The sequence below is a fragment of the Mustela erminea genome, chromosome 14, assembly GCF_009829155.1.
Source record: "Mustela erminea isolate mMusErm1 chromosome 14, mMusErm1.Pri, whole genome shotgun sequence".
Taxonomy (NCBI): domain Eukaryota; kingdom Metazoa; phylum Chordata; class Mammalia; order Carnivora; family Mustelidae; genus Mustela; species Mustela erminea.
Window position 1 is genome coordinate 54,820,446 of NC_045627.1, and position 21,591 is coordinate 54,842,036.

A 21,591-nucleotide genomic window follows, 5' to 3' on the forward strand; every position below is an offset into this window, starting at 1 on the left:
TAATCCTTCCCTAAATCCTGCAATCGGAGCCGCCTTTATCTGTTTTGGTGTTTTCGGTTCCCTATTTCTTCCTCGGCAGGAAATAACTCATTTTCTTTTCACGATGGTCTTCAATCGTCTTCAATCCAAGAATCCTTAAAGCTCTGTTTCGGGAAGGACTCTCCTAGTCAGTACATTTCAGAGCGCAACTATACACTATCAGACATTCCCCCCCCCCCCCCCGCCCCACAAGGGCTCCCACGTGTCGTGCAGCTCCCATCCCAACATCGCCCGCTTCCACAGCCCCCGGCCTGCCTCGCGCCCTGCTGACCAATCCCTGGCTCCGCTCCATGCGCGTCACAATAGCGCCCTCGCAGCCCCGCCCCCGGACGCCGGCCGCGGAGGCCCCGCCCTCCCCGCGCTCATTGCGTCCTTCCGGCTCCGTGGTGGAAGTCGTCCTGCGCCGCGTCTTCCTGGAGAAGAAGGTGGGGTTCCGCGGGGAAACAGGCCGGCAATTACGCCGGCAGCCGGAAGTGGGGTGGGGGCGCGGGCTCCCGGGCTGTTGCTCCTAGGTGCTAGGGTACAGGGCCAAGCGGGGGTCGGGCAAACCCAGAACAGCGGGGTAAACGGCTCGTGCGCTCGTCGGGCGGGAGTTGTGCACTCGGGCCTGCCGCGCGCCAGACCCGGCCCCTCAGAGGCCCCGCCCAGGGCGCGCTGCCAGGGGTTTCCATGGTGATGGTAAACAAGCCTCAACTGCCTCAGCTACAACTGCCAAGTTCCCCGCGTTCCACCCTCCTCTAGGTGCTCAGAGGGACGATCGAGGTGCCGGATGTGAAGAGCGGGAGCGTGGAGACTCGGATCCCGAGGTGAGGGGCGGGACGGGCGGCGGGTCCGGGGCTGAGGGCCGCACTACTGGGACCGACCGAGAACTGGGCCCTTGAGTATGGGGACAGTGGGACTGAGATTTGGAGTCGGGGGAGGCAAGGTCTGAAATCAAGGGCCTCACACATGGGAACCGAATGGGGATTGGGGACGACGAGGTTGAGAGTTGGGGTCGGGAGAGGTAGAATATGAGGTCAAAAGCCGGTTACTCGGGTACAGACCGGGTACTCGGCTCACTGGGGCTAGGGGTGGCGGGGCTGAGAATTGGGGTGGGGGGAGGTGGGATCAGAGGTCAACGGCTTTACACTCGGGTACTGGACCGCTGGGCTGAGATTTAGGACCGGGGGAAGGCCGGGCCCGCGGCGAGGAACGGAGGAAAGGCCTGGTGCGGATTCCAGAGGTCGTAGAGCTTGAGCACCCCTGCCAAGAATAGCGTGAGGCACCTGGCGGCCGTGGGAGGGGGGCTTCATTTAAAAATGAAAGCAGTACTTTCACGTGGTTGAGTTGCACCAGACTGGTTGGGAACTGGCTCCTCCCCCCTCCCACGTTCCCGCTCGCTGAGCCTCCACTTTCGGTCTTTGCGGCCTTTTCTTCCTCTCCGTGCGGCGTGTGTCCCTGTCTGCGTTTTGTCTCCTGCTTTTAGAGGTATAGTGTCTGCTTTTTGGGTAGAAACTCTCGCTCACGTTATCTTTGCCTGGTGACCACACTTCTGCCGAGCGAGCTTAATCTTTTCTTTGTATCCTTGAATATATTTTTTGCTGATTCTTGACTGCGCCTGAGAAACTTCTGGAGTCTGCCGGTGCTCGCGCTGCGCCCTCTACCTTCAGCGTTCCCGCGTGGTTCACTGAAAGTGGCGCTGGCCGGCCTGGTGACGCCGAGCGAGTCTCGGGGACTCGACCGACCCTGGTCTTTTATAGACCTGGTTGGGAGGCCACAGGCCCCTCCCCGTTGATTTGTACCTTTAAGGAGCTCTCAGGTTCTTGCCAGAGAAATCCCCAGACCCGGAGGAGCCCCCCTCCCCAGCTCCTGCAGGACCTCCACCCCCGCCCCCGCCCCCACCCGGCGCCCCTTGGGTCCTGGCCTGCTTGCCCGCTGAAGCTCTTCGCAGTAATTTATTTCCCCGAGGCCCTAGGACAGACAATCGTGCTTCCTTCTGTAGTTCTTCCTACTGTTGGGGGGGGGACTTCGGGCTCCTGTCTGCCACCGCGGGCCGCATGCGTGGCGGGAGAGGGGTCCGCGAGCGGCGGCGCGTTTAGCGGGGAACCGCTCGGTGGGGGTGGGGGGGGGGCGCGGAGGTGCCGGAGGTTAGGGCCGCGCCTCAGGTATCCGGAACCTAGTGGAGCTGGAAGAGTTATGAACAATTCAAATAACCATTTCAGTTCAAAATATTGTCGAAATTACCTATCTTAATGTAGTTCTATTACTTATAGTTACGTTTTTAAAGGTTAACTATTTGTTTCTGAATTTCTAGTAAGAAAAAATACCTCGGGTTCTTCGGTAACGCAAAAAATACATTAGGATATGTCAGTGAAAAGTGATGTTTTTAGTGTTAATTTCTAGACACGAGTCTTCATTTTAAAATAAGTAAATTTCTACTTTTAATGAATTTTAGGATTGATTGCTCTTGTTACTAATTACTAATACTTAAGTAAGCCCATCTTTAGTCATCTCTTGTGCCCGTATGCATTTTGAAAATTTATTAGGCTTGTTCTGTATTACGGTCTCTTTTCTATTTTTAATTTTTCTATTTTAACATTCTTTTTGTGGTATTTGCTTTTTTTTTAATGTTTTTTTAATAGGCGAGTGACTTTTTTTTTTTTTTTTAAATACTGCCACAAGGCTTTCTGTAAATACAAAATATTCAAGTAAAAATGTGAATTGATATAAGTGAAAGGATTAAGATATGGCCAGAAATGGCCAAAACTGTGAAGGAGAGTGTGGAGACAGAGGGGGCCCATCCCGGATAAGTGCCTGCAGCGCTGCAGAAGTGGGAAGGGGGTCTCTTGAATCCGAGCTCTGGCTCGCAGACTCTTTGTAGAGTCTGACCCTTAATTGGGTCCACAGAGTTAGGAGGTTTTTTTTTTGTTTTTTTTTTTTTTTTAAAGATTTTATTTATTTATTTGACAGACAGAGATCACAAGTAGGCAGAAAGGCAGGCCGAGAGAGAGGAGGAAGCAGCCTCCCTGCTGAGCAGAGCGCCTGATGTGGGGCTCGATCCCAGGACCCCGGGATCATGACCCGAGCCGAAGGCAGAGGCTTTAACCCACTGAGCCACCCAGGCGCCCCGAGTTAGGAGGTTTTTTTTTTTTTTTTTTTAAGATTTTATTTATTTGTCAGAGAGAGAGAGGGAGAGCGAGCGAGCACAGGCAGACAGAACGGCAGGCAGAGGCAGAGGGAAAAGCAGGCTCCCTGCTGAGCAAGGAGCCGGATGTGGGACTCGATCCCAGGACGCTGGGACCATGACCTGAGCTGAAGGCAGCTGCTTAACCAGCTGAGCCACCTAGGCGTCCCCCGAGTTAGGAGTTTTGATCGTATTTTTAAGTCACGTGCTCATGACCGGTCTGTGGGTGGGGGGAGGGGGGCGGTGGTAATTGCTGTTATCCGTGTTGTACAGATGAGAAAATGGAGGCCCAGGGGGAAGTGAAGTCACTTGCCCATGGAGGGAATAGGACTCAGGTCTGTCTGACAGGGACAGCCCTCCTCTGCCAGGGAACCTGCTCCCATCTTACCGCCCGGAATTGGGAGTTATTGTGGATAACAAGAGGCATATCAGAGGGAGAATCTAGCTCATCTAAAGCCAATCTGGCTTATTTGACAGCAAATCCCAGACATAATGAGGATTTTATCCATAAATATTTTAGCTTCCATTCTATAGATTAAAAAAAAAATACAAGTACAATACCATTATCACAGCTGAAGAAATAGTAATTCCTTGAGATCATTAAGTAATCCCATGTTCAAATGCACCTGACTGTATATTTCTTGAATAATTTTTTTTTATAGCTGGTTTGAATTGTAATCCAAACAAGGTCACACCTTAATTTGGTGGCCATCTCTTTAAATTCTATTAATCAGAGCAGCGATTTCCAGTGGAAATAAAATGCAAGCCACTTAAATAACATTTTTAATAGGAAAAAAAATGTTCATTCTAATAATTATTTAGTTTAACATAGTAAATGCTCAGAATATTTTCTCATGTAATTTTTAGATTACTTTTTTTCCATTTAAGCTTTCAAAATCCAGTATGTACTTTATATATACAGCACATCTCACTTTTTTTTTTTTTTTAAGATTTTATTTATGTATTTGAGAGAGAGAGATCGAGCGAGAGCATAAGAGGGCAGAACGTCAGAGGGAGAGGCAGGCTCCCCACAAAGTTGGGAGCCCAGTGGTCATGACCTGAGCCAAAGGCAGTAGCTTAACCAATTGAACCACCCAGGCGCCCAGCACATCTCACTTCTTACTAGCCACATTTTCAGTGTGGACAAGTAACCTTATTAGTGCAGTCTAGAGGTTCTCTCTTCTTTCCTTTGTTGAATGAATTGGGTTGAGTGTCACATACAGAGTTCCTTCCTCAGGCTTTGGGTTTTTCTGATTACATTCAGTGGTGGTGGTTGAATCTCTGACCTCTCTGCCTTTCCTGTAAAATGATAATTACCTGTAAGGGCTGTTCTGGTTCCGCTGAAATTTTATTTTTGGAGAGAATACTTCTTTGGAGGTGCTGTGCACTCTTGCGGGCTCCTGCCTCAGGCACTTGTGTTCCCCCTTTGTGATGTTGGCAGCTATGGATGGTCTTTCCCTAAACCCATTGTTTTGTTAATATCTCCAAATTAGTGACACTTTAAATATTCCTTCTTGTTTAGTAGTAGGAATATTTCTAGAGAGAGGAAACTTTCCTTGTTAATCATTTGATTATTCTAAGTTGTACTTTATAAATGGTAGTTTAAATTTTGATCCATTCCTGTGGTATATCAGTATCCAACATAATTAGTGATCTCTAGCATGTGCCAAAGACACTTTTTCTGGTATCATTTTGAAGTCGGGAGTTTTAATATGTAATTTAATTCACTGTGGCTTTTATTCTTTGGTGCAGAAATTATCCAGTTTGTGGCCAGTGGGAGCCCTTCAGATTGGTTCCTGACTTGACACAACCACCGGGTGATCTTTGATGCCTTCCTTAGTTTAAGGTGTAATCCTTCATTAAGTGGGTCCAACAAAGTTTATTCAACTGTACTTCTAGTGATGGGCAATTGGGTTGTTTCTAGCCTTTTCCTATTAGAAATAGAGCTGAGATGAATATTCTTTGTATGTGTCTTTGCTTTTTCTTTTTTGGGGGGGGCATTTAATATTTCCACAAATGGTATTTGAAAGGGCCTATTTTGCCAAGGGGTTGTTTTCAAATTTATGTATTTCTTGCCAATCTGGTTATTTTAAATGTAAAATTTTAATTTATCTTAAATGGGTAAGGTGGAGGATCTTTTCATGTTTACGGTCATTTCTTTTACTGTTGACTATACTTCTAACCCATTTTCCTTTTGGGTGGATGGACTTTCTCTTTTTAGATACTCTATTAAAGATACTAATGCTTTGGGGAAAATTGGCAATATCTTTCCCATTTTATCATTCATATGTTTACTTAGCTTAACCTCTTAGCTATGCATAAGAGGTTTGGAGGTTTCTGTTTTGGGGTTTTTGTTTGTATTCATGTAATGAAATTTTTCAGTATTTTCCCATCTTCTGGGTTTTGGGTCTTGGTCAGGAAAGTTCCCTACTCCCAGTTTATGGAGGAATTCATCAGTTTCCTCTTATTTTCTTCTGTTGTGTAGGATATTTCTTTGCATTTCTCATAAAACATGAAAAAATCTTAGTTAACTCATTTAATCTTCATTAATATGTCAGTGTGACAGATTGCAGGGATTGACTTTGAAATGGTGAGCTGCAGTTGTATTCCTGGAACAAACTCAACTTGGTCATGATTATTGCTTTGTGTGTTGCTGGATTTTGTTGGCTGATAATTTCTTTAGGATATTTTCATCTGAGTTCATGAGCAAAATTAGCCTGTGAAACTCCATAAACTAATTCTAACACTCTTGGAAATAGAAAACCAATTCCAGGTTGATTATAGATCAAAACATAAAAATGTAGATGAAAACAACAGAGCTTTTGAAGTTAAAAAAAAAAAAAAAAACCCATATGGCCTTGGCTTAAGAAAAAGATTTTCTTAAACGTAGCACAAAAAGTGATAATTATTAAGGGGGGAAAAGACTAGAATGAAAAATTCTGAATTCCTGTTAGGTTTTCCTGACAGTATGCTGCTTTTACAAATATTCTGACCTCATGTGAATACTAAAAATTCCTTGCCCTCTTACAAGTTTCTACATTGCAGAGATGATTCATTATTGGCATCTCTATAGGTTTTTGTTCTGTTTTACACAAAATTTGTTCAGTCCAATAGAATATGTTGTCCAATAGAATGAATGACAAATTTATTTTGTTTGATATTTGAGATATAATTCACATACTATACAATTCACCCAGTTTAAAGGGTACAAATCAGAGGTTTTTCGTATATTCACAACATTGTGAAGACCATCACTACCTACTTCTGCCTAGTTCAAGAACATTTTCTTAGATTGAAATACCCTTAAGCATTCCTGGGATGAATTCTTTTGGTCATGGTGTATAACCTTTCTTACATGTTGTTGGATTCAGTTTGTAGTTATTTTGTTGAGGAATTTTGCACCTGTACTCACAAGGGATATTAGTATGTAGTTATCTCTTCCTGTGATGTCTGTCTGGTTTTGGTATCAGATTGTTTAGTTTACTAGGACTGCCATAACAATACTGCAGACTGGGTTGCAACAGAAATTTTTTGTCTTGTAGTTATGGGAGCCAGAAGTCCTAGATCAAGGCATCAGCAGGGTTGGTTCCTCTAAGGGCCATGAGGAAATGATACATTCCAGACCTCTCTCCTTGGTTTGTCAGATGGCTGTCTTCTGTGTTTGTTTCATCTTGTCTGTCTCCAGATTTCCCCTTCTTAGATGGGTATCTGTCATAATGGAATATGACCCACTCTAATGACCTCATTTTATAAAAAAGACTGTCTCCAAATCTCACATTCTGAGGTGCTGGGGTTAGGGCCTTATCTAAATTTTGGACACGCATTTCAACCCATAAAACAGGCTAATACTGGCCTTAGTAAGATGAGTTGGGATGTGTTTTAATATTTTAATTTAGTATATTTTAATGTATTTTTATTGACTATTATCCAAAATAATATTTCAGCATATCAGTATTTTAACATTGAGATGTTATATTCTTGTTTTAATCTTTGCAGTTTGGTGTGCATTTTATACTTAGAGCACATCTCAATTTGTATTTGTCACTTTTAAGTGTTCAGTAGGCACGTGTGGTTAACTATCGTATTTTTATCCTTTGTACCCAGTTTGTTCTTTCTCCAAAGCCGTTTTTTCTATACTTTAAATTTAGGAATTTTAGCAACATATGCCTAGGTTGTGTCTTTCAAAAATATCTGTTGGGAACTACACGGATCACGTTTATCTTAAGCCAGGAAAATCTCCCTTTTGTTCTTTATCTGTTCTTCTGCCTCCATTTGTGTCTTTTTCTCCTTCTGGAATTCTTATTATTGACATGTTATTTCTGTTGTCTCGTGTTACATCCGTGTCCTCCAAATTTCATATCTTTTTCTCTTTATTTCTTTCTCTTTGTTTTGAGATACTTCTTCCACTTGGTTTTTCAGGCCACTGTGCTTTCAGTTTATTACTAACTTTATAAAGTCAAAATTCAAATTTTAAAAGTTTTATATTCTGTAATTGAGTATCTGAAAGTTCTCATATTTTTTTGTTAAAAAAAATTAGTTTTGTCCATTGCTTCTCATTCACTTAAAACTGTCTATTGTTCTAAGATGTTGTCTGAATGCATGGTATTCTCTGCGGGTGCTTGAGCCACTCTTATGTGCATTGCTGTGTTTCTTTCCTCTTGGATCTGTTCTGTTCTCTCCCAGGGCAGTGTGGTATGGTCCCCTGAGCAGCAAAAATTGAGCACAAGATGCTACAGCAGTCTTCGCTCCTATGGCAGCTGCATGGGACCTGACAAGGTGTCAGCTCTCCACAGAGCCCCAGGAGGTAGCTATAGGCCCCTTGAGGGGCTATGGGCATGTTCTCTAACCATCTCTCTGGAGACTATGAGTGTAACCCACAAGGCCTCCTGAGGCCTTTGCCTGGTTCTAGGATCTAAATGGTCACCCAGCCCAGGGGCTGCTTACTGAGGGGAAAGAGCTACAGGAAAGTTCATAGGGGAGGTGGTTGGGAGACTGTCATCTTATTAGCAATCGTATTTTCTTTAACAACCTCCCCCCAACTCCGGCCTTAAATTTCTTAGCTGTGCTGAATCATAATTTCTTACTGTGGGGAAAGCACTACCAATTAAATAGAGATGATGAAATTTTTCCCTCATTTGAAAACAGATTTTATCTTAAGCAGTGGAAGTCAAATAGCAGTGTTTCTTTTTATGAAAACTTCACCTGATATGTTTTTTTTTTTTCTCTGTGGTAACTTGGGTTTTGATTCCTGAGTCACCAGCAGAATGCAATCAGTAATATAGAGCAATAGCTGCTTGTTTTGTGTAGGGTAAAATTTTGTACCTTATGTTAATTTTAATACAAGCATAATAGATACAGTTTACCTAACATCACATAGTATTTTTGGTTTTAGTTAACACAGCTTTTGAGAAATATTATAATAAGTGTATTATTACCTGAGACTTAGCTACAGTACACAAACTAAAAGCCCTAGTAATTAAAAGATAATGTAAAGTAGCTTTCCTGTTCATACGTATCTCTTTTTTTTTTTTTTTTTTTTTTTTTTAAAGATTTTATTTATTTATTTGACAGAGAGAGATCACAAGTAGATGGAGAGGCAGGCAGAGAGGGAAGCAGGCTCCCTGCTGAGCAGAGAGCCCGATGCGGGCCTCGATCCCAGGACCCTGAGATCATGACCTGAGCCGAAGGCAGCGGCTTAACCCACTGAGCCACCCAGGCGCCCCATACGTATCTCTTGATGGATAAGAACGTAGTAATAATAAACATTTAGAATGTTTTTTTTTTTTTAAGTTTTTATTTATTTGTTTGACAGACAGATCATGAGTAGGCAGGGGAGGGGGGAGCAGGCTCCCCGCTGAATAGAGAGCCCATGTGGGACTTGATCCCAGGACCTTGAGATCATGACCCGAGCCAGAGGCAGAGGCTTAACCCACTGAGCCACCCAGGCGCCCTAAACATTTAGAATGTTAATAACATTTAATGATTCATCTACAGCTTTTCTCTCAATAGCTCTGAGGTAGCTTTATGTATTGAACTTGGCTTGTTGTACACATTAGGGTCAGAGTAGTCCGACTTGGGATGCCTGAGCCCTTTGAAAATTTTGGCACAACTTTGTAGGGGGTGTGCTTTCTTGAAGTAGTCCGTTCAGAACTACATCATATTCTCAAGTATTTGACAGCCAGAAATGTTTAAGAGCCACTGAAATGGGACTTTATAAAAATTGCTGAGGTTTCCAGTGGAACAGGAAAACTACCCATAATAAACTAGGGGTCTGGGCTCTGCTCATGCACTGTCCCTAGACAGGGAATTGCTTTTTTCCCAGACCCATCTTTGCTCCTCAAGGAAAAACAGACATAAGCAGCAGAAATAATATCTAAAATTCTCTTTTGTGAATTTAATAAGACCTGAATATGAAGATTAAAAGGATTTGCCACGAGTGCCTGGCTGGCTCAGTTGGTAGAGCATGCGACTCTTGATCCTCAGGGTTAAGTTCAAGCTCCACATTGGGTATAGAGATTACTTAAAAAAATAAAATCTTTTAAAAAAATAAAAGGATTCACCGCAAAGTAAAATATTTATTCAAAGCAACCAGCACAAAAACAGACCCTGGCAAAGGGCTGCATTTTAAAAATATAAAGAGGGGCGCCTGGGTGGCTCCATTGTTAAGCCTCTGCCTTCAGCTCAGGTCATGATCCCAGGGTCCTGGGATGGGACCCTGCATCAGGCTCCCTGGTCGGGAGGAAGCCTGCTTTTCCCTCTCCCACTCCCCCTGCCTGTGTTGCCTCTCTCACTGTGTCTCTCTCTGTCAAATAAATAAAATCTCTTTTATAAATAAATAAATAACAAAAAAACCCCAAGCATTGAGGGAGGAATAAGTAGGATAGTACACAAAGGAACAAAAAAGTTGGGGGGGGGGTCCTTCTAAAATCTGCTTTTATACCTTAGGTATTTACCAGGGGCAAAAAGTTTCCCATTCCTACCCCTTCTCATGCTTAGGATCTGTTTGTCACTTCCTTAGAGCCCCAGTGTAAATTAATCTCCATTTTCTAGTTTTGGGTCATTCAGACTTTGTTGTCATACATGTATTTCTTCCTCCTCTTATTTTTTATTTTTATTTTTTTTTAAGATTTTTATTTGTCAAGAGCATGAGTGGGGAGGAGGGGTAGAGGGAGAAGTAAGCTCCCCGCTGAGCAGGGAGCCCAATTTCTTTATTGATTTCTCAGCCTACTGTTCTGTGGACCTAGTAGAGTGCCTGCATTTTGTAAGTGCACAGTATTTCTGAGTTAATGAATGACTTTCCCAAGTTTGGTAAATTTTTATCTACTGCACATCACTCAAATCTTGGCACAATTGCTTCATTTCTACCACAGTGTTTTTACTTCGGGGTACCATCAATTTTTCCTAAACTTGCTCATTGCTTCCCATCTCCTCTCTATGCATCTGTTCCCACCATTTGTTTTCCAGATAACAGCTAGACTGTTCTATTGAAAAGCAAAAACACATATTACACCACATTCCATTTTGAAACAATTAAATGATTTCCCATTGGTTTTAGACTAATGTACAAAATACCAAACCAGGCTTTCAAGGCAAAGAAGGATCTTTCTCTCCTTTCCTCTTTCATTGGTCTTAGCAGGGCAAGTCCCCATGTCTTCAGTACACGTTGTTCCTTCACCAGGCAGGAACCCTATCATGGCTGATCAATTATTAACTGTCACCTTCCTAGTGTCACCAACCACTTGAGGCAGGAAGGCATATGTAAAACTACTTAACTTCAGCAAATACATTCGAATAAATAAAGTGAGAAAACATACCAGTTACATAAATTATCAAGAATATATTTTGAAGAGGTCTTCATGAAGTAAAATAAATGCTTATGAAGTAGTCAGGTACCTCAGTTCTGTAGAGATATTCTTTCCAAAAACAAGCCAGCTTTGTGGCTTAATTTTTCTTTGGAATATTGTTTTACTTCTCTTGAATTCATGAGTTTTTAGTGTTATGTATAACTTTTCCTGATATGGCTGGATTTTGATTCTTGTCACCCAGCTTCCACAATTAGGGACAGTTTTTCTTATATTCTCCACCTAATTGTTTTAAGATTTTGACAGAGCCAGAGAGGGAACATAAGCCGGGGGAGTGGGAGAGGGAGAAGCTGGCTTCCTGCAGAGTAGGGATCCTGACACAAGGCTCCATTCCAGACCCCAGGATGAAGACCTGAGCAGAACGAAGGCAGAGGCTTCTAATGACTGAGCCACTCCCCCCTTACCCCCCAAGTAATTTTTAATTTTTTTAAAAGATTTTATTTATTTATTTGACAGATTACAAGTAAGCAGAGAGGCAGGCCCAGAGAGAGGAGGAAGCAGGCTCTCCGCTGAGCAGAGAGCCCGATGCGGGGCTCGATCCCAGGACCCTGGGATCATGACCTGAGCCACCAGGCGCCCCCCCCCCCCCCCCCGGTAATTTTTAAAAAAATCCCAGCCAGCAGTTTCATGCACAGATACTTCCAGTGAATAAAACTCTAGAAATGAATTCTTTTATTTTTAAACATAACTAGTTTTATATCTAAAATAAGTAAATATACTTCAACAATAAAAAACCACTTTAATATCAAATTTTTAGTCAGTTGAAATACCACAATGTTTATCAATTTGTTTGACTGAAAATCCAGATATACCCCATGTGTTGTGAATCCGTGATAAATCTCTCAGATTTCTTATATTCAGTAAGTGTTCACTTGGTCTTTTCCCTTGGAGCTATTTTGTAATGAAGGCTGAACTCATTTGCCAGTCTGACTTTGCATACTCTTACTTAGCTAGTAGGTTCCTCTTCCCTATAAATCCTATTCATTTCATAGTTACTTCTAGTATGTAGATTATATGATTTTCTTTTTTTAAATAATTTCATTACTAAAAGTATTTAACCTACAGAGAAGTAGAGACAAAAGTAAAAGGAAAACTCCATATACCTACCCATCACCCGGTTTCAGGAACTACTAAATCATGACCCGTTTGTTTCATGTGTAATCTCACTCCATAGACTCAGACTTAGAATCAGATTCTAGACATCAAATATATCTTTTAAGTATTGACTTCAAAAATAAAACCATAGCACCATAATTAAAACTAAAATTTTTAAATTCAGTAATATAAAATGTAATCATTGCTTATGTTGCACACAGTTGCCTTACTTTTTAAAAAGATTTTATTTATTTGACAGAGCGAGCACTAAGAGGGCGAGCGAGAAGCAGGTTCCCCGCAAAGCGGGGAGCCCACGCCAGGCTGCATCCCAGGATACTGGGATCGTGACCTGCGCCGAAGGCAGGCAGGCCAGACACTTAACCAACTGAGCTACCCAGGCGCCCGTAGTAATTATTTTCAAGACTGTTCTTTTGAACTCGGATTCAGAGGTTCGTGAAATGTAATTCTTTGTGGGGTATTAAGAATTGCGAGTTTTAAAATCTTTTAAACTGAAGCTAAGTATTTACATGAATATATGCCCAAATATATAAAACAAGGTACTGTATATACAAAGAGGTTCTACCTTTTGTCTGTTAGTTTCCTTTCACAATTCTTCCTGCTTTGAGATTTTTTTTCAGATTTTTATTATTTTTTTTAATTTTACATCTCTTCCACATATATCGTGCCAATCTTCCCCGCCCCTACGCTAGTATTCTGGACTTTTCCCCGTCCTGGCACCCTTCCGGGGAACTCACACAGAACGGTCTTCCTCGTTGCTTTTCTTCCCTCCTTCCTCCCACTTCCTGCCTGGGCCGAACGCGCGGGCCGCGGGCCGCACCTGCAGGACGCGTTTCCATTGGTGACATCTTGGCGGGCCCATCGGTGGCACTTCCTCCTTTACACCCCGTGACCCACGTCCGGCCCGCCGCCCTCAGTCACGCGGCCTCTGCCTCCGGGACGCAGCCCCGCGCGCCGGCCTTCCGGACTCCGGACCCGTCGTGGTGAGCCGCCGCGAGCGGACGACCCCTGCCCGCCCGCCCATCCACCCTTTCTCAGCCCAATCCACCTCCCACCGCCCGCGAGTCCCGGGAACTCGCCCCCCCCCCCCGGCCCCCCCCAATCCCGCCCGCTCCAGGAACTGTTTCTTCTCCCCTCCCCCCCCCCCCCCCGGTTGCCCCAGGAACTCTTCTACCCCCGCGGCCCCAGGAAGTCCCCCCGACCCGACCAGGGAGCTCCGCCCCCCACGGGTCCCGAGAACTCGGCCCTGGCCACCCCAGAAAGCTCCCCCCCGACTCGGGAGCTCCGCCCCCTCCCCCGCGGCTCCGGGAAGCCGGGACTAGGAACTCGGCCCCACCTCACTACCTCCTCGGCGACGTCGGCGACCTCCCTCCCCATCCCCCCGCCCCCGCAAGCTTCCCCCCTCCCTCCACCTGGCCCGGGAAGCCTTCGCCCGGTGACCTCTTTTCCCCTCCCCCTCCCGCTCTGCCCGGGAAGCCTCTCTCCCCCCTCCTCCCCCCTTTCCTCCTCCCTCATCCCTCCTCCCTTGGCTCGTCCCGCCCCCGCCCCGGAAGCTCCCGCTGACCCCGCCCAGGCCCCGCGAAGGGGCGCTCCGGGGCCCCTTTTCCTGTGGGGCCTGGCGGACCGTAGGGTCTCGCATCCGCCAGGTAGAAGCCGAGTGAGCGCCCCCGGCACCTCGTCCCCGTTTCCCCGCCCGGGGAGCTCAGCGCCTGCGACCGCCGCTGTGCTTCCCGCCGAAATTGCTCAGACGCGCCCCTGGCGGCCCGCGCGGCTGCGAGCTACAGAACGCAGTTGGAGCCGTCGTCTGAGGCGTTCGGCCACAGCCGCTTGAGTTTCATTTTCAGGTTAATAACAAAAGGAGACGCACCTGGACTTTCCCCGGAGCCGTCTGCGTTTTTAAGCGTCGGGTGGAATTAGGGGTCCTTTGGCTCTAAACCGCGCTTGTTTGATGAAAATAGAAATCAGTCCTGCTCCCCTCAGCGGTAAGTCTTAAGAGCAACAAAGTCAACTGCGTAATCCTGAAGCAGCGTCTCTCTCGCCCACTGTGATTTAAGAGTAGAACTTTCTGAGTAATTAGGACCCCCAGGATAACCTGGCTCTTGCGTGTTACCTGCTGCAGGTGAATATTTATTTACAAATACGGGTGAGAATGTGCTGCAGCACAAATAAGAGGGTGGGAGTTTAAGCCGCCCTAGTACTCCGTAGATAAACCTAATCAGTCCTGGCACTCGGAGGCGCACCCCATTTTTATCTTGATTGGATCTACCTGAATCCGAACTAAATCCCGTCTAACCAGTAGAGTGAAGGAGAGCCTCGCGGGAGTCTAGGAGTCTGTTAGAAATGCGGAATCTTGCCCTATCCCCAGTCTATTGTTCAGGAATCTTTGCATTTTAACAACATCCATCCAAGGGGGGGTCTGTGCACAGCGCACATTCCGCTCACTTGGGGGAGCGGAAAAGAAGAATCCTTGCAAAATCCTTGACCACATCCTGTGCGGTACAGTTAAATTAGAAGCTCCAGGTGCAGGACTTAGGAATAGTACTTTTTCCTACTCCAGCGATTGTAAGGTCGTGCGCCGGTGAGACCCGTCCTTTATCAGTGCTTCAGCGTGTGTTCGCGCGTGCGCCTCCCGGTTTTCAGTCTGGTGAAAATTGGCCTCGGTGTGGCTGGCCATCCCGGCGCTTGCTTGTCCGAGGACGGTTCGGTAGATGTTGGTCTGCAGACCACACTGGAAGGAGCTAGGAGCTGGGGTAAACCGTAGAAGAGGGGAATCAATCAAGTCGTCAAGATGTATCTGGGGGCACAAGAGAGGGACTGATGAAGCTTTTTGAAGCCATCTGCCAGAGAATTTCAAGTTAACTGTTTTTAAACTGTGGTACTTGACATTTATACACCCCCCCCCCCATGGTATCTAATGTAGTAATACAGGAGGCTAGGACAGGGCAGATTTATCTTTAAAACAAGACTCTCAGCGAAATTCACTTTCCCAAAATTAAGAATGTGGTTTGGTTCTCCGTCGCACTCCTTGGAATTCATGTATCTTAGTCTTTGGGGACACTTTAATCATTTGGTTGTGGGCGATGGTAGTGATGTTTTTCCTGTTGAAAAGCGTATTTCAAAATTTCCTCCCTTTATTGTCAGTGTCAGAGCAAATACAGGTCACAAGAAATGAAGTTACCAAATAAAACTGGGAAGGAAAGACGTTGACCATCTCCACCCTGCCCCCCTCCACACCCCCTCCCTCGGATTCTTATAAATCGTAAATCCTGTTGAACAGTTTTAGCAACCGACTCTGCTGAGCTCGTCCCAGTAAAGATTATGCTACCTGGGGTCTCAACCTCCTACTCCTGCGGTCCCCCTTGGGTACCCGGGACTATTGTGGACTTGCTCCACCCTCTCTCTGAAGAGGCCCCTCCCACCCTCGGTATTTAGATTTCCGCGCGGAGCTTAGAGTTAGAATTCCAAGTCTCTTCTTGGTTGTTGCGCTGTTTCCCTGCTCTTTCTCTATTACCCTATGAAAAGGTAAACCTTTTAAATGCTGTGGGGGCAGTCCCTGTTGTGTGTTTTAATTATGGAAGCCTTGGGGCTATGAAGGGCCTCCAGCAGCCCCAGCCCTGACTCTCAGAGACGGGGGAGGGAGCTGGAGCCCATCCCAGCCAGGGCACCACCTCTGGTTGCTCTGTGACTGCTGGGACACTGAGGCAAGACGGCCATATCACTCTTTTTTAGGACAGTTCGTTACCTACAAGGAGTGTCTCCGACTGTGGGCATCCCCTCCCCGGGTGGTTCTTTAAGGTGAGCTCTTTTAAGAAAAAGTATTTTTTTGTTCACATTCTTTGTATTTAAGCAGGATATTTCTTACCCTGAAGATCTTTGTCACTAGCTTTAAATCTAATGTGGAGTAAAAATCTACACTCTGCTACTGAATTTTAGTTAATGTCCTAAGTACTGTAAAACTCCATAAGGGATGCAGATGCTTGAAGGTTCTGAGGGCAGAGTGAGGATGTTAAGTTATATTTGCACCTAAAATTAGATTTGTGTTCCATTGGAAGTTTTAAAAGAATATGGAGTTAGCAGGTCTGGGACTTAACCGTGAGAAATACCAGAGAAAATTTATTCTCGAGTATAAGTAAGCAATGAAAGTTTTACATGGAGATGTGTGTTTTAGAAAAACGTGCTCTTCACCTTGCTTTGAGAGAAGTTACTTTGTTTTTGGACCTTTTTTTAATGTCAATTTTTTTTTTTTTTAAGATTTTTATTTATTATTTATTTAACAGAGAGATTATAAGTAGGCAGAGAGGCAGGCAGAGAGAGAGGAGGAAGCAGGATCCCTACTGAGCAGAGAGCCCAATTCAGGGCTCCATTCCAGGACCCTGAGATCATGACCTGAGCCAAAGGCAGAGGCTTGAACCCATTGAGCCACCCAGGCGCCCCGGAACTTTATTTTCTGAAGTAAAACATTCATAATCTGTACTGTACTGTTAAGTTTTAAGTAATTTTATATTAAATAATTGTGTTAGTTTGTGCTTCCTGCATGTCTTTTTCAGCCTAGACTGCCATATTGTAGAGGGAGGTGTTGACCATCAGTTAATCTCTTGCTAATCTTGGGCCTGCTGTGCTAGGGGTGGGGCGAACAGTCTGTCCTGTTAGGCTTTTCCAAGCAGTTTTGAAGACATGTTTTAAACAAACCAGAGCAAGAATGCCATGGAGTATAGAATCATAAGACTTAATTTGTAGAAGGAGAAGATCTTGTGGGAAGGTAGTATGTTTGAGCTGAGACCTTAAGGATTAGTTGGATTTAGCTAGACAGAAGTTTGGGTGGAGTATGTTTGGGGAGATAATTGTCGTGTGTGGTTGAATCCCAGGGAGCAGAAAGCCTGGCACATTCCAGGCACAGAAGTGAATAAAGGAGTGGGTGGTTTTTTCTTTTTTCTTTTTTTTTTTTTTTTTTTTTTTGGCTGCTCTTTGTTGGTGTTTTGGTTTTTTGTTTGTTTTTTGTTTTTTTGATGGTAGTGACTCTAGATAAGTGTGTTGTAGGCCAAAGTTGCAAGTTCTGAGTACCCCGTTAGCTCTGTGGTTTGTGTTCCAGTGCTAGTGGGAAGCCACCAAGGATTTGGAACAGAAGAATACCAAAGTCGGTTTAGGGGAAAACTTGAGCTACAGATGGGGTTGCAATAAGGGTTAGCGATTACACTTGGAGAAGTTTAAGAACCAGGTAAGAATATCCTGGTATGGACTGTTGGTACTGGAATTAGAAATGAGGAAGTAGAAAGGGATAGGAGGGCAATGCAGAAAGTTGTTTGACAATTGAACTCACAGAGGAATTACTGAGCTCTTACTGTGCTATGCAGTGGCTCGGGGGCTGAGGATAGAACTGTGACAAGCCTTTATATTGAAATCAAGAGCTCTTGAACAGGATTTAGGAATGTTGGTTAGGGTGGTGAATGGAATCACTGAGAGGTAATCGACTCATTGGATTTGAGAGCTTGGGCGAAGTTGTCCAAGGATTACTTCACTTTTTTTCTAGAACCTAAGGATGACAGATAAGGCTATTTATATCTGCACCTGAGATGCTAAAGAAGAGTTTCACGGAAAATGCTGCTTTCTTTCATGGGGTGTAGGAGTTACCGAGTAGAATTTTGTATACCATTCTGGGCTTCATGAAGTCTGAGGGACTTGAGTCCTGGGCCCGAGGCTCGTTGACCATGGAGATCACATGAGGCTGCCTAGAAAAGGACTCAGAGGAAGAAGCTGGGAGAACAGATCGAAGGAATTAATAGAAAACTAGGAGACAGTTGGCATCATTAAGAGCCAAAGGGAGAAAGGATTTCCAGAGGGAGTGGTTAAATCCTGCTATGGGGATGAGTAAAATGAAGAAAATAACTCTCTTTCTTACAAGGAGTGAGAGATTTTGCCTTTTCATTGGTGAGGAGTAGAGGGGACAGTAGAGGCCTGCCTTCTGAAATTTTACAAATCAAGTAGCTGGAGGCAAAGTTGATGTAAGGGAAGGTATGGCATTGGTTAGACATGGTCATACTTATTTAGTTTGTCTTCAGTGAAGAGACTATGAAGATAAATTTCTCTTGGCATCTGGGTGGATCTGTTGATTAAGTGACTCTTGATCTCAGCTCAGGTCTTGATCCCCCTTGATAGCAGGGAAATTGGGCTTATTTCCTAGGCATGGAACTCACTTAGTAGTAGTAGTAGTAGTAGTAGTAGAACTCACTTAGTAGTAGTAGTAGTAGTAGTGGTAGTAGTAGTAGTAGTAGTAGTAGTAGTAATAATAATAATAATTTCTCTGGGGTGAGTGGAGTTGGGACCAGAGCAGGATTGTGATCCTGCTAATGTAATGTCAGCTGATAAGAGAAGCAAATCCTTCTTAAGTGTCTAGACTTTGTGGTAGTTCCTTTACGTGATCTCTATTTGAACCAGATGAGAGGCCAGCTGAAGGTAGGAGAGATTAGAATAGGTGAGTTACCATAGACAGCTCAGGGCTTTGGAAGAGAGGGGTGGAACTGTAGGCAGTATTGAGGGCCCACTTTAAGGTTGGTGGCCCCGATTTATAGTAGTTACTCTCAACTCAAGGAGCAGTTTTATCCCCAGGGAACATTTGGGAATATCTGGAGACCTTTGGGATTGTCACATCTGGAGAGGGGGTTGCTTTTGATGGCTAGTAGGCAGAGGCCGGGGATGCTGCTGTGTAATATCCTACAGTGCACAGGCCTATTCCCCACAACAAAGAATTGTCCAAAATAAGAAACATTTTGCCTGGCTTTGTGTCCCTGAGCCACCCATCCACCCAGTATTAACCACGAAACAGGTAATTTTCCTGGGCGCTTTTTACTGGGTGCATACAATAAAGGAGAAAGAAGATATGAATTCCATTTGTTGTAGGGGGATGGACTGAAGTCATTACAAAATTACCCTTTTGTATGTTGGTAGTTTAAAAATAATGATTAAAAGTGCTACATAAGGTGACTTCATCAGATACTTGAATTATTATAAATTATAAAATTACAGTGAGTTAGAATGGCAGTTTGTCAATAATCTGGTTTTCTCTGATAACCCGTGCAGTTGAGCATTTCGTATTTATTACAAATTTGCTCTGCCTTTTCCTCTAGTAACAAAATGTCCTTTTACTTGAAATACGTAATAATCTCATGTTTTCATCCAGTTCTGAAAAGTTCTCTTAACTATTTCTGAAATACTGGCTTATTTCATTCTTTTGTCTTCCTTTCTAAAACTTAATATAGTTGATCTGTTAGAATTGGTAAGTTTTGGCTTAATGATTAAAGCTTCCAGATTGCTATTATATTTGTTTAAGACTCATACATAATTTGTTCTTTTTCAGTCTGTTTGTGAGTAATTACATATATTTTGGGAGAGACCTGGGATTGAATCTCAGCTCAGATGTATTCGGTGTATTTCTTAACATATTTTACTCTTCTTTTTTCATCTGTAAAATCAGGAAAACAAGATTTACTGCATATTCTTGTATATAATAAATGAAAAATTATGTAAAGTAGTTTTTGCTTTCTTTTCAGCCACAAAAAGCTGCACCCAAGCTTGTTTGACGTCTATCCTCTCAAGTGTCCATGATGCTGGGCCCCGAGGGAGGTGAAGGCTTTGTGGTCAAGCTCCGTGGCCTGCCCTGGTCCTGCTCTGTTGAGGATGTGCAGAATTTCCTTTCTGACTGCACAATTCATGATGGGGCTGCAGGCGTTCATTTCATCTACACTAGAGAAGGCAGGCAGAGTGGTGAGGCTTTTGTTGAACTTGAATCAGAAGATGATGTAAAAATGGCCCTTAAAAAAGACAGGGAAAGCATGGGACACCGGTACATTGAGGTGTTCAAGTCCCACAGAACCGAGATGGATTGGGTGTTGAAGCACAGTGGTCCAAACAGTGCCGACACCGCCAATGATGGCTTCGTGCGGCTTCGAGGACTCCCATTTGGATGCACCAAGGAAGAAATTGTTCAGTTCTTCTCAGGGTTGGAAATTGTGCCAAACGGGATCACCTTGCCTGTGGACCCCGAGGGCAAGATAACAGGGGAAGCCTTTGTGCAGTTTGCCTCACAGGAGTTAGCTGAGAAGGCCCTAGGGAAGCACAAGGAGAGAATAGGGCACAGGTATATTGAAGTGTTTAAGAGCAGTCAGGAAGAAGTTAGGTCATACTCAGATCCCCCTCTGAAGTTCATGTCTGTACAGCGGCCGGGGCCCTATGACCGCCCCGGCACAGCCAGGAGGTATATTGGTATTGTCAAGCAAGCAGGCCTGGAGAGGATGAGGTCTGGTGCATATAGTGCAGGCTATGGGGGCTATGAGGAGTACAGCGGCCTCAGCGATGGCTACGGCTTCACCACCGATCTGTTTGGGAGAGACCTCAGTTACTGTCTCTCAGGCATGTATGACCACAGATACGGCGACGGCGAGTTCACTGTCCAGAGTACCACTGGGCACTGCGTCCACATGAGAGGGCTGCCATACAAAGCCACAGAGAACGACATTTACAACTTCTTCTCTCCACTCAACCCTGTGAGAGTCCATATTGAGATTGGCCCTGATGGAAGAGTGACGGGCGAAGCGGATGTTGAGTTTGCCACTCATGAAGAAGCTGTGGCAGCTATGTCCAAAGACCGGGCCAACATGCAGCACAGATACATAGAACTTTTCCTGAATTCCACAACTGGGGCCAGCAATGGGGCATATAGCAGCCAGATGATGCAAGGCATGGGGGTGTCGGCCCAGTCCACTTACAGTGGCCTCGAGAGCCAGTCTGTGAGCGGCTGTTACGGGGCTGGCTATGGAGGCCAGAACAGCATGGGTGGATATGACTAGTTTTGTAGGAGCATTTGAGTTATTGCAATCAAATTTTCACAGGCAGCCAACAAGCAGTGAAAAGCAATTATTACTCTAGAGGAAGCTGTGGGACCCATTTTGCACCATGAGTTTGTGAAATCTGGATTAAAAAATTACCTCTTCAGTGTTTTCTCATGCAAACTTTCTTCTAGCATGTGATATTGAGTAAACTAAAACTATTTTCAGCTTTTCTCAATTAACATTTTGGTAGCGTACTTCAGAGTGATGTTATCTGAGTTAAAGTAGTTTTAAGTACATTAAATGGATCTTTTACACCACATCACCGTGAACACATTGGGGAGGCGTGCTTTTTTGGAAAACTCAAGGTGCTAGATCCCTGATTCAAAGAGGAACATTTCTCATGTTTGTTCATTCTAGTTTATTTTCATTTAAAATCTTTTAGGTTAAGTTTAAGCTTTTAAAAAATAAGTTAGTTTTGAAAATTGAGACACATTACTAATACTGTAGGAATTGGTGAGGCCTTGACTTAAAACTTTCTTTGTACTGTGATTTCCTTTTGGGTGTATTTTGCTAAGTGAAACTTGTTAAATTT

General features: G+C 44.4%; 1 protein-coding gene across 10 annotated transcripts; it reads left to right on the forward strand.

Moving 5' to 3' along the window:
* The first annotated feature begins 358 nt into the window (after positions 1-358).
* On the forward strand, positions 359-21,162 carry HNRNPF (heterogeneous nuclear ribonucleoprotein F). 10 transcript variants are annotated; one of them, XM_032313827.1, is made up of 6 exons: positions 359-464; positions 781-845; positions 13,004-13,160; positions 14,022-14,159; positions 15,907-15,972; positions 19,722-21,162. In XM_032313827.1, the coding sequence occupies exon 6, from the start codon at positions 19,773-19,775 to the stop codon at positions 21,015-21,017; it is 1,245 nt and encodes a 414-aa protein (XP_032169718.1). In that variant the 5' UTR covers positions 359-464; positions 781-845; positions 13,004-13,160; positions 14,022-14,159; positions 15,907-15,972; positions 19,722-19,772; the 3' UTR covers positions 21,018-21,162. The 10 variants fall into 10 exon arrangements, with proteins under 10 accessions (XP_032169718.1, XP_032169723.1, XP_032169721.1 ...); XM_032313832.1 differs by lacking the exon at positions 15,907-15,972; XM_032313830.1 differs by lacking the exon at positions 13,004-13,160.
* Positions 21,163-21,591: the final 429 nt, after the last annotated feature.

Excerpts from the sequence above, each read along its gene's own strand:
- HNRNPF (XM_032313827.1), top strand. The coding sequence starts at position 19,773 with ATGATGCTGGGCCCCGAGGGAGGTGAAGGCTTTGTGGTCAAGCTCCGT.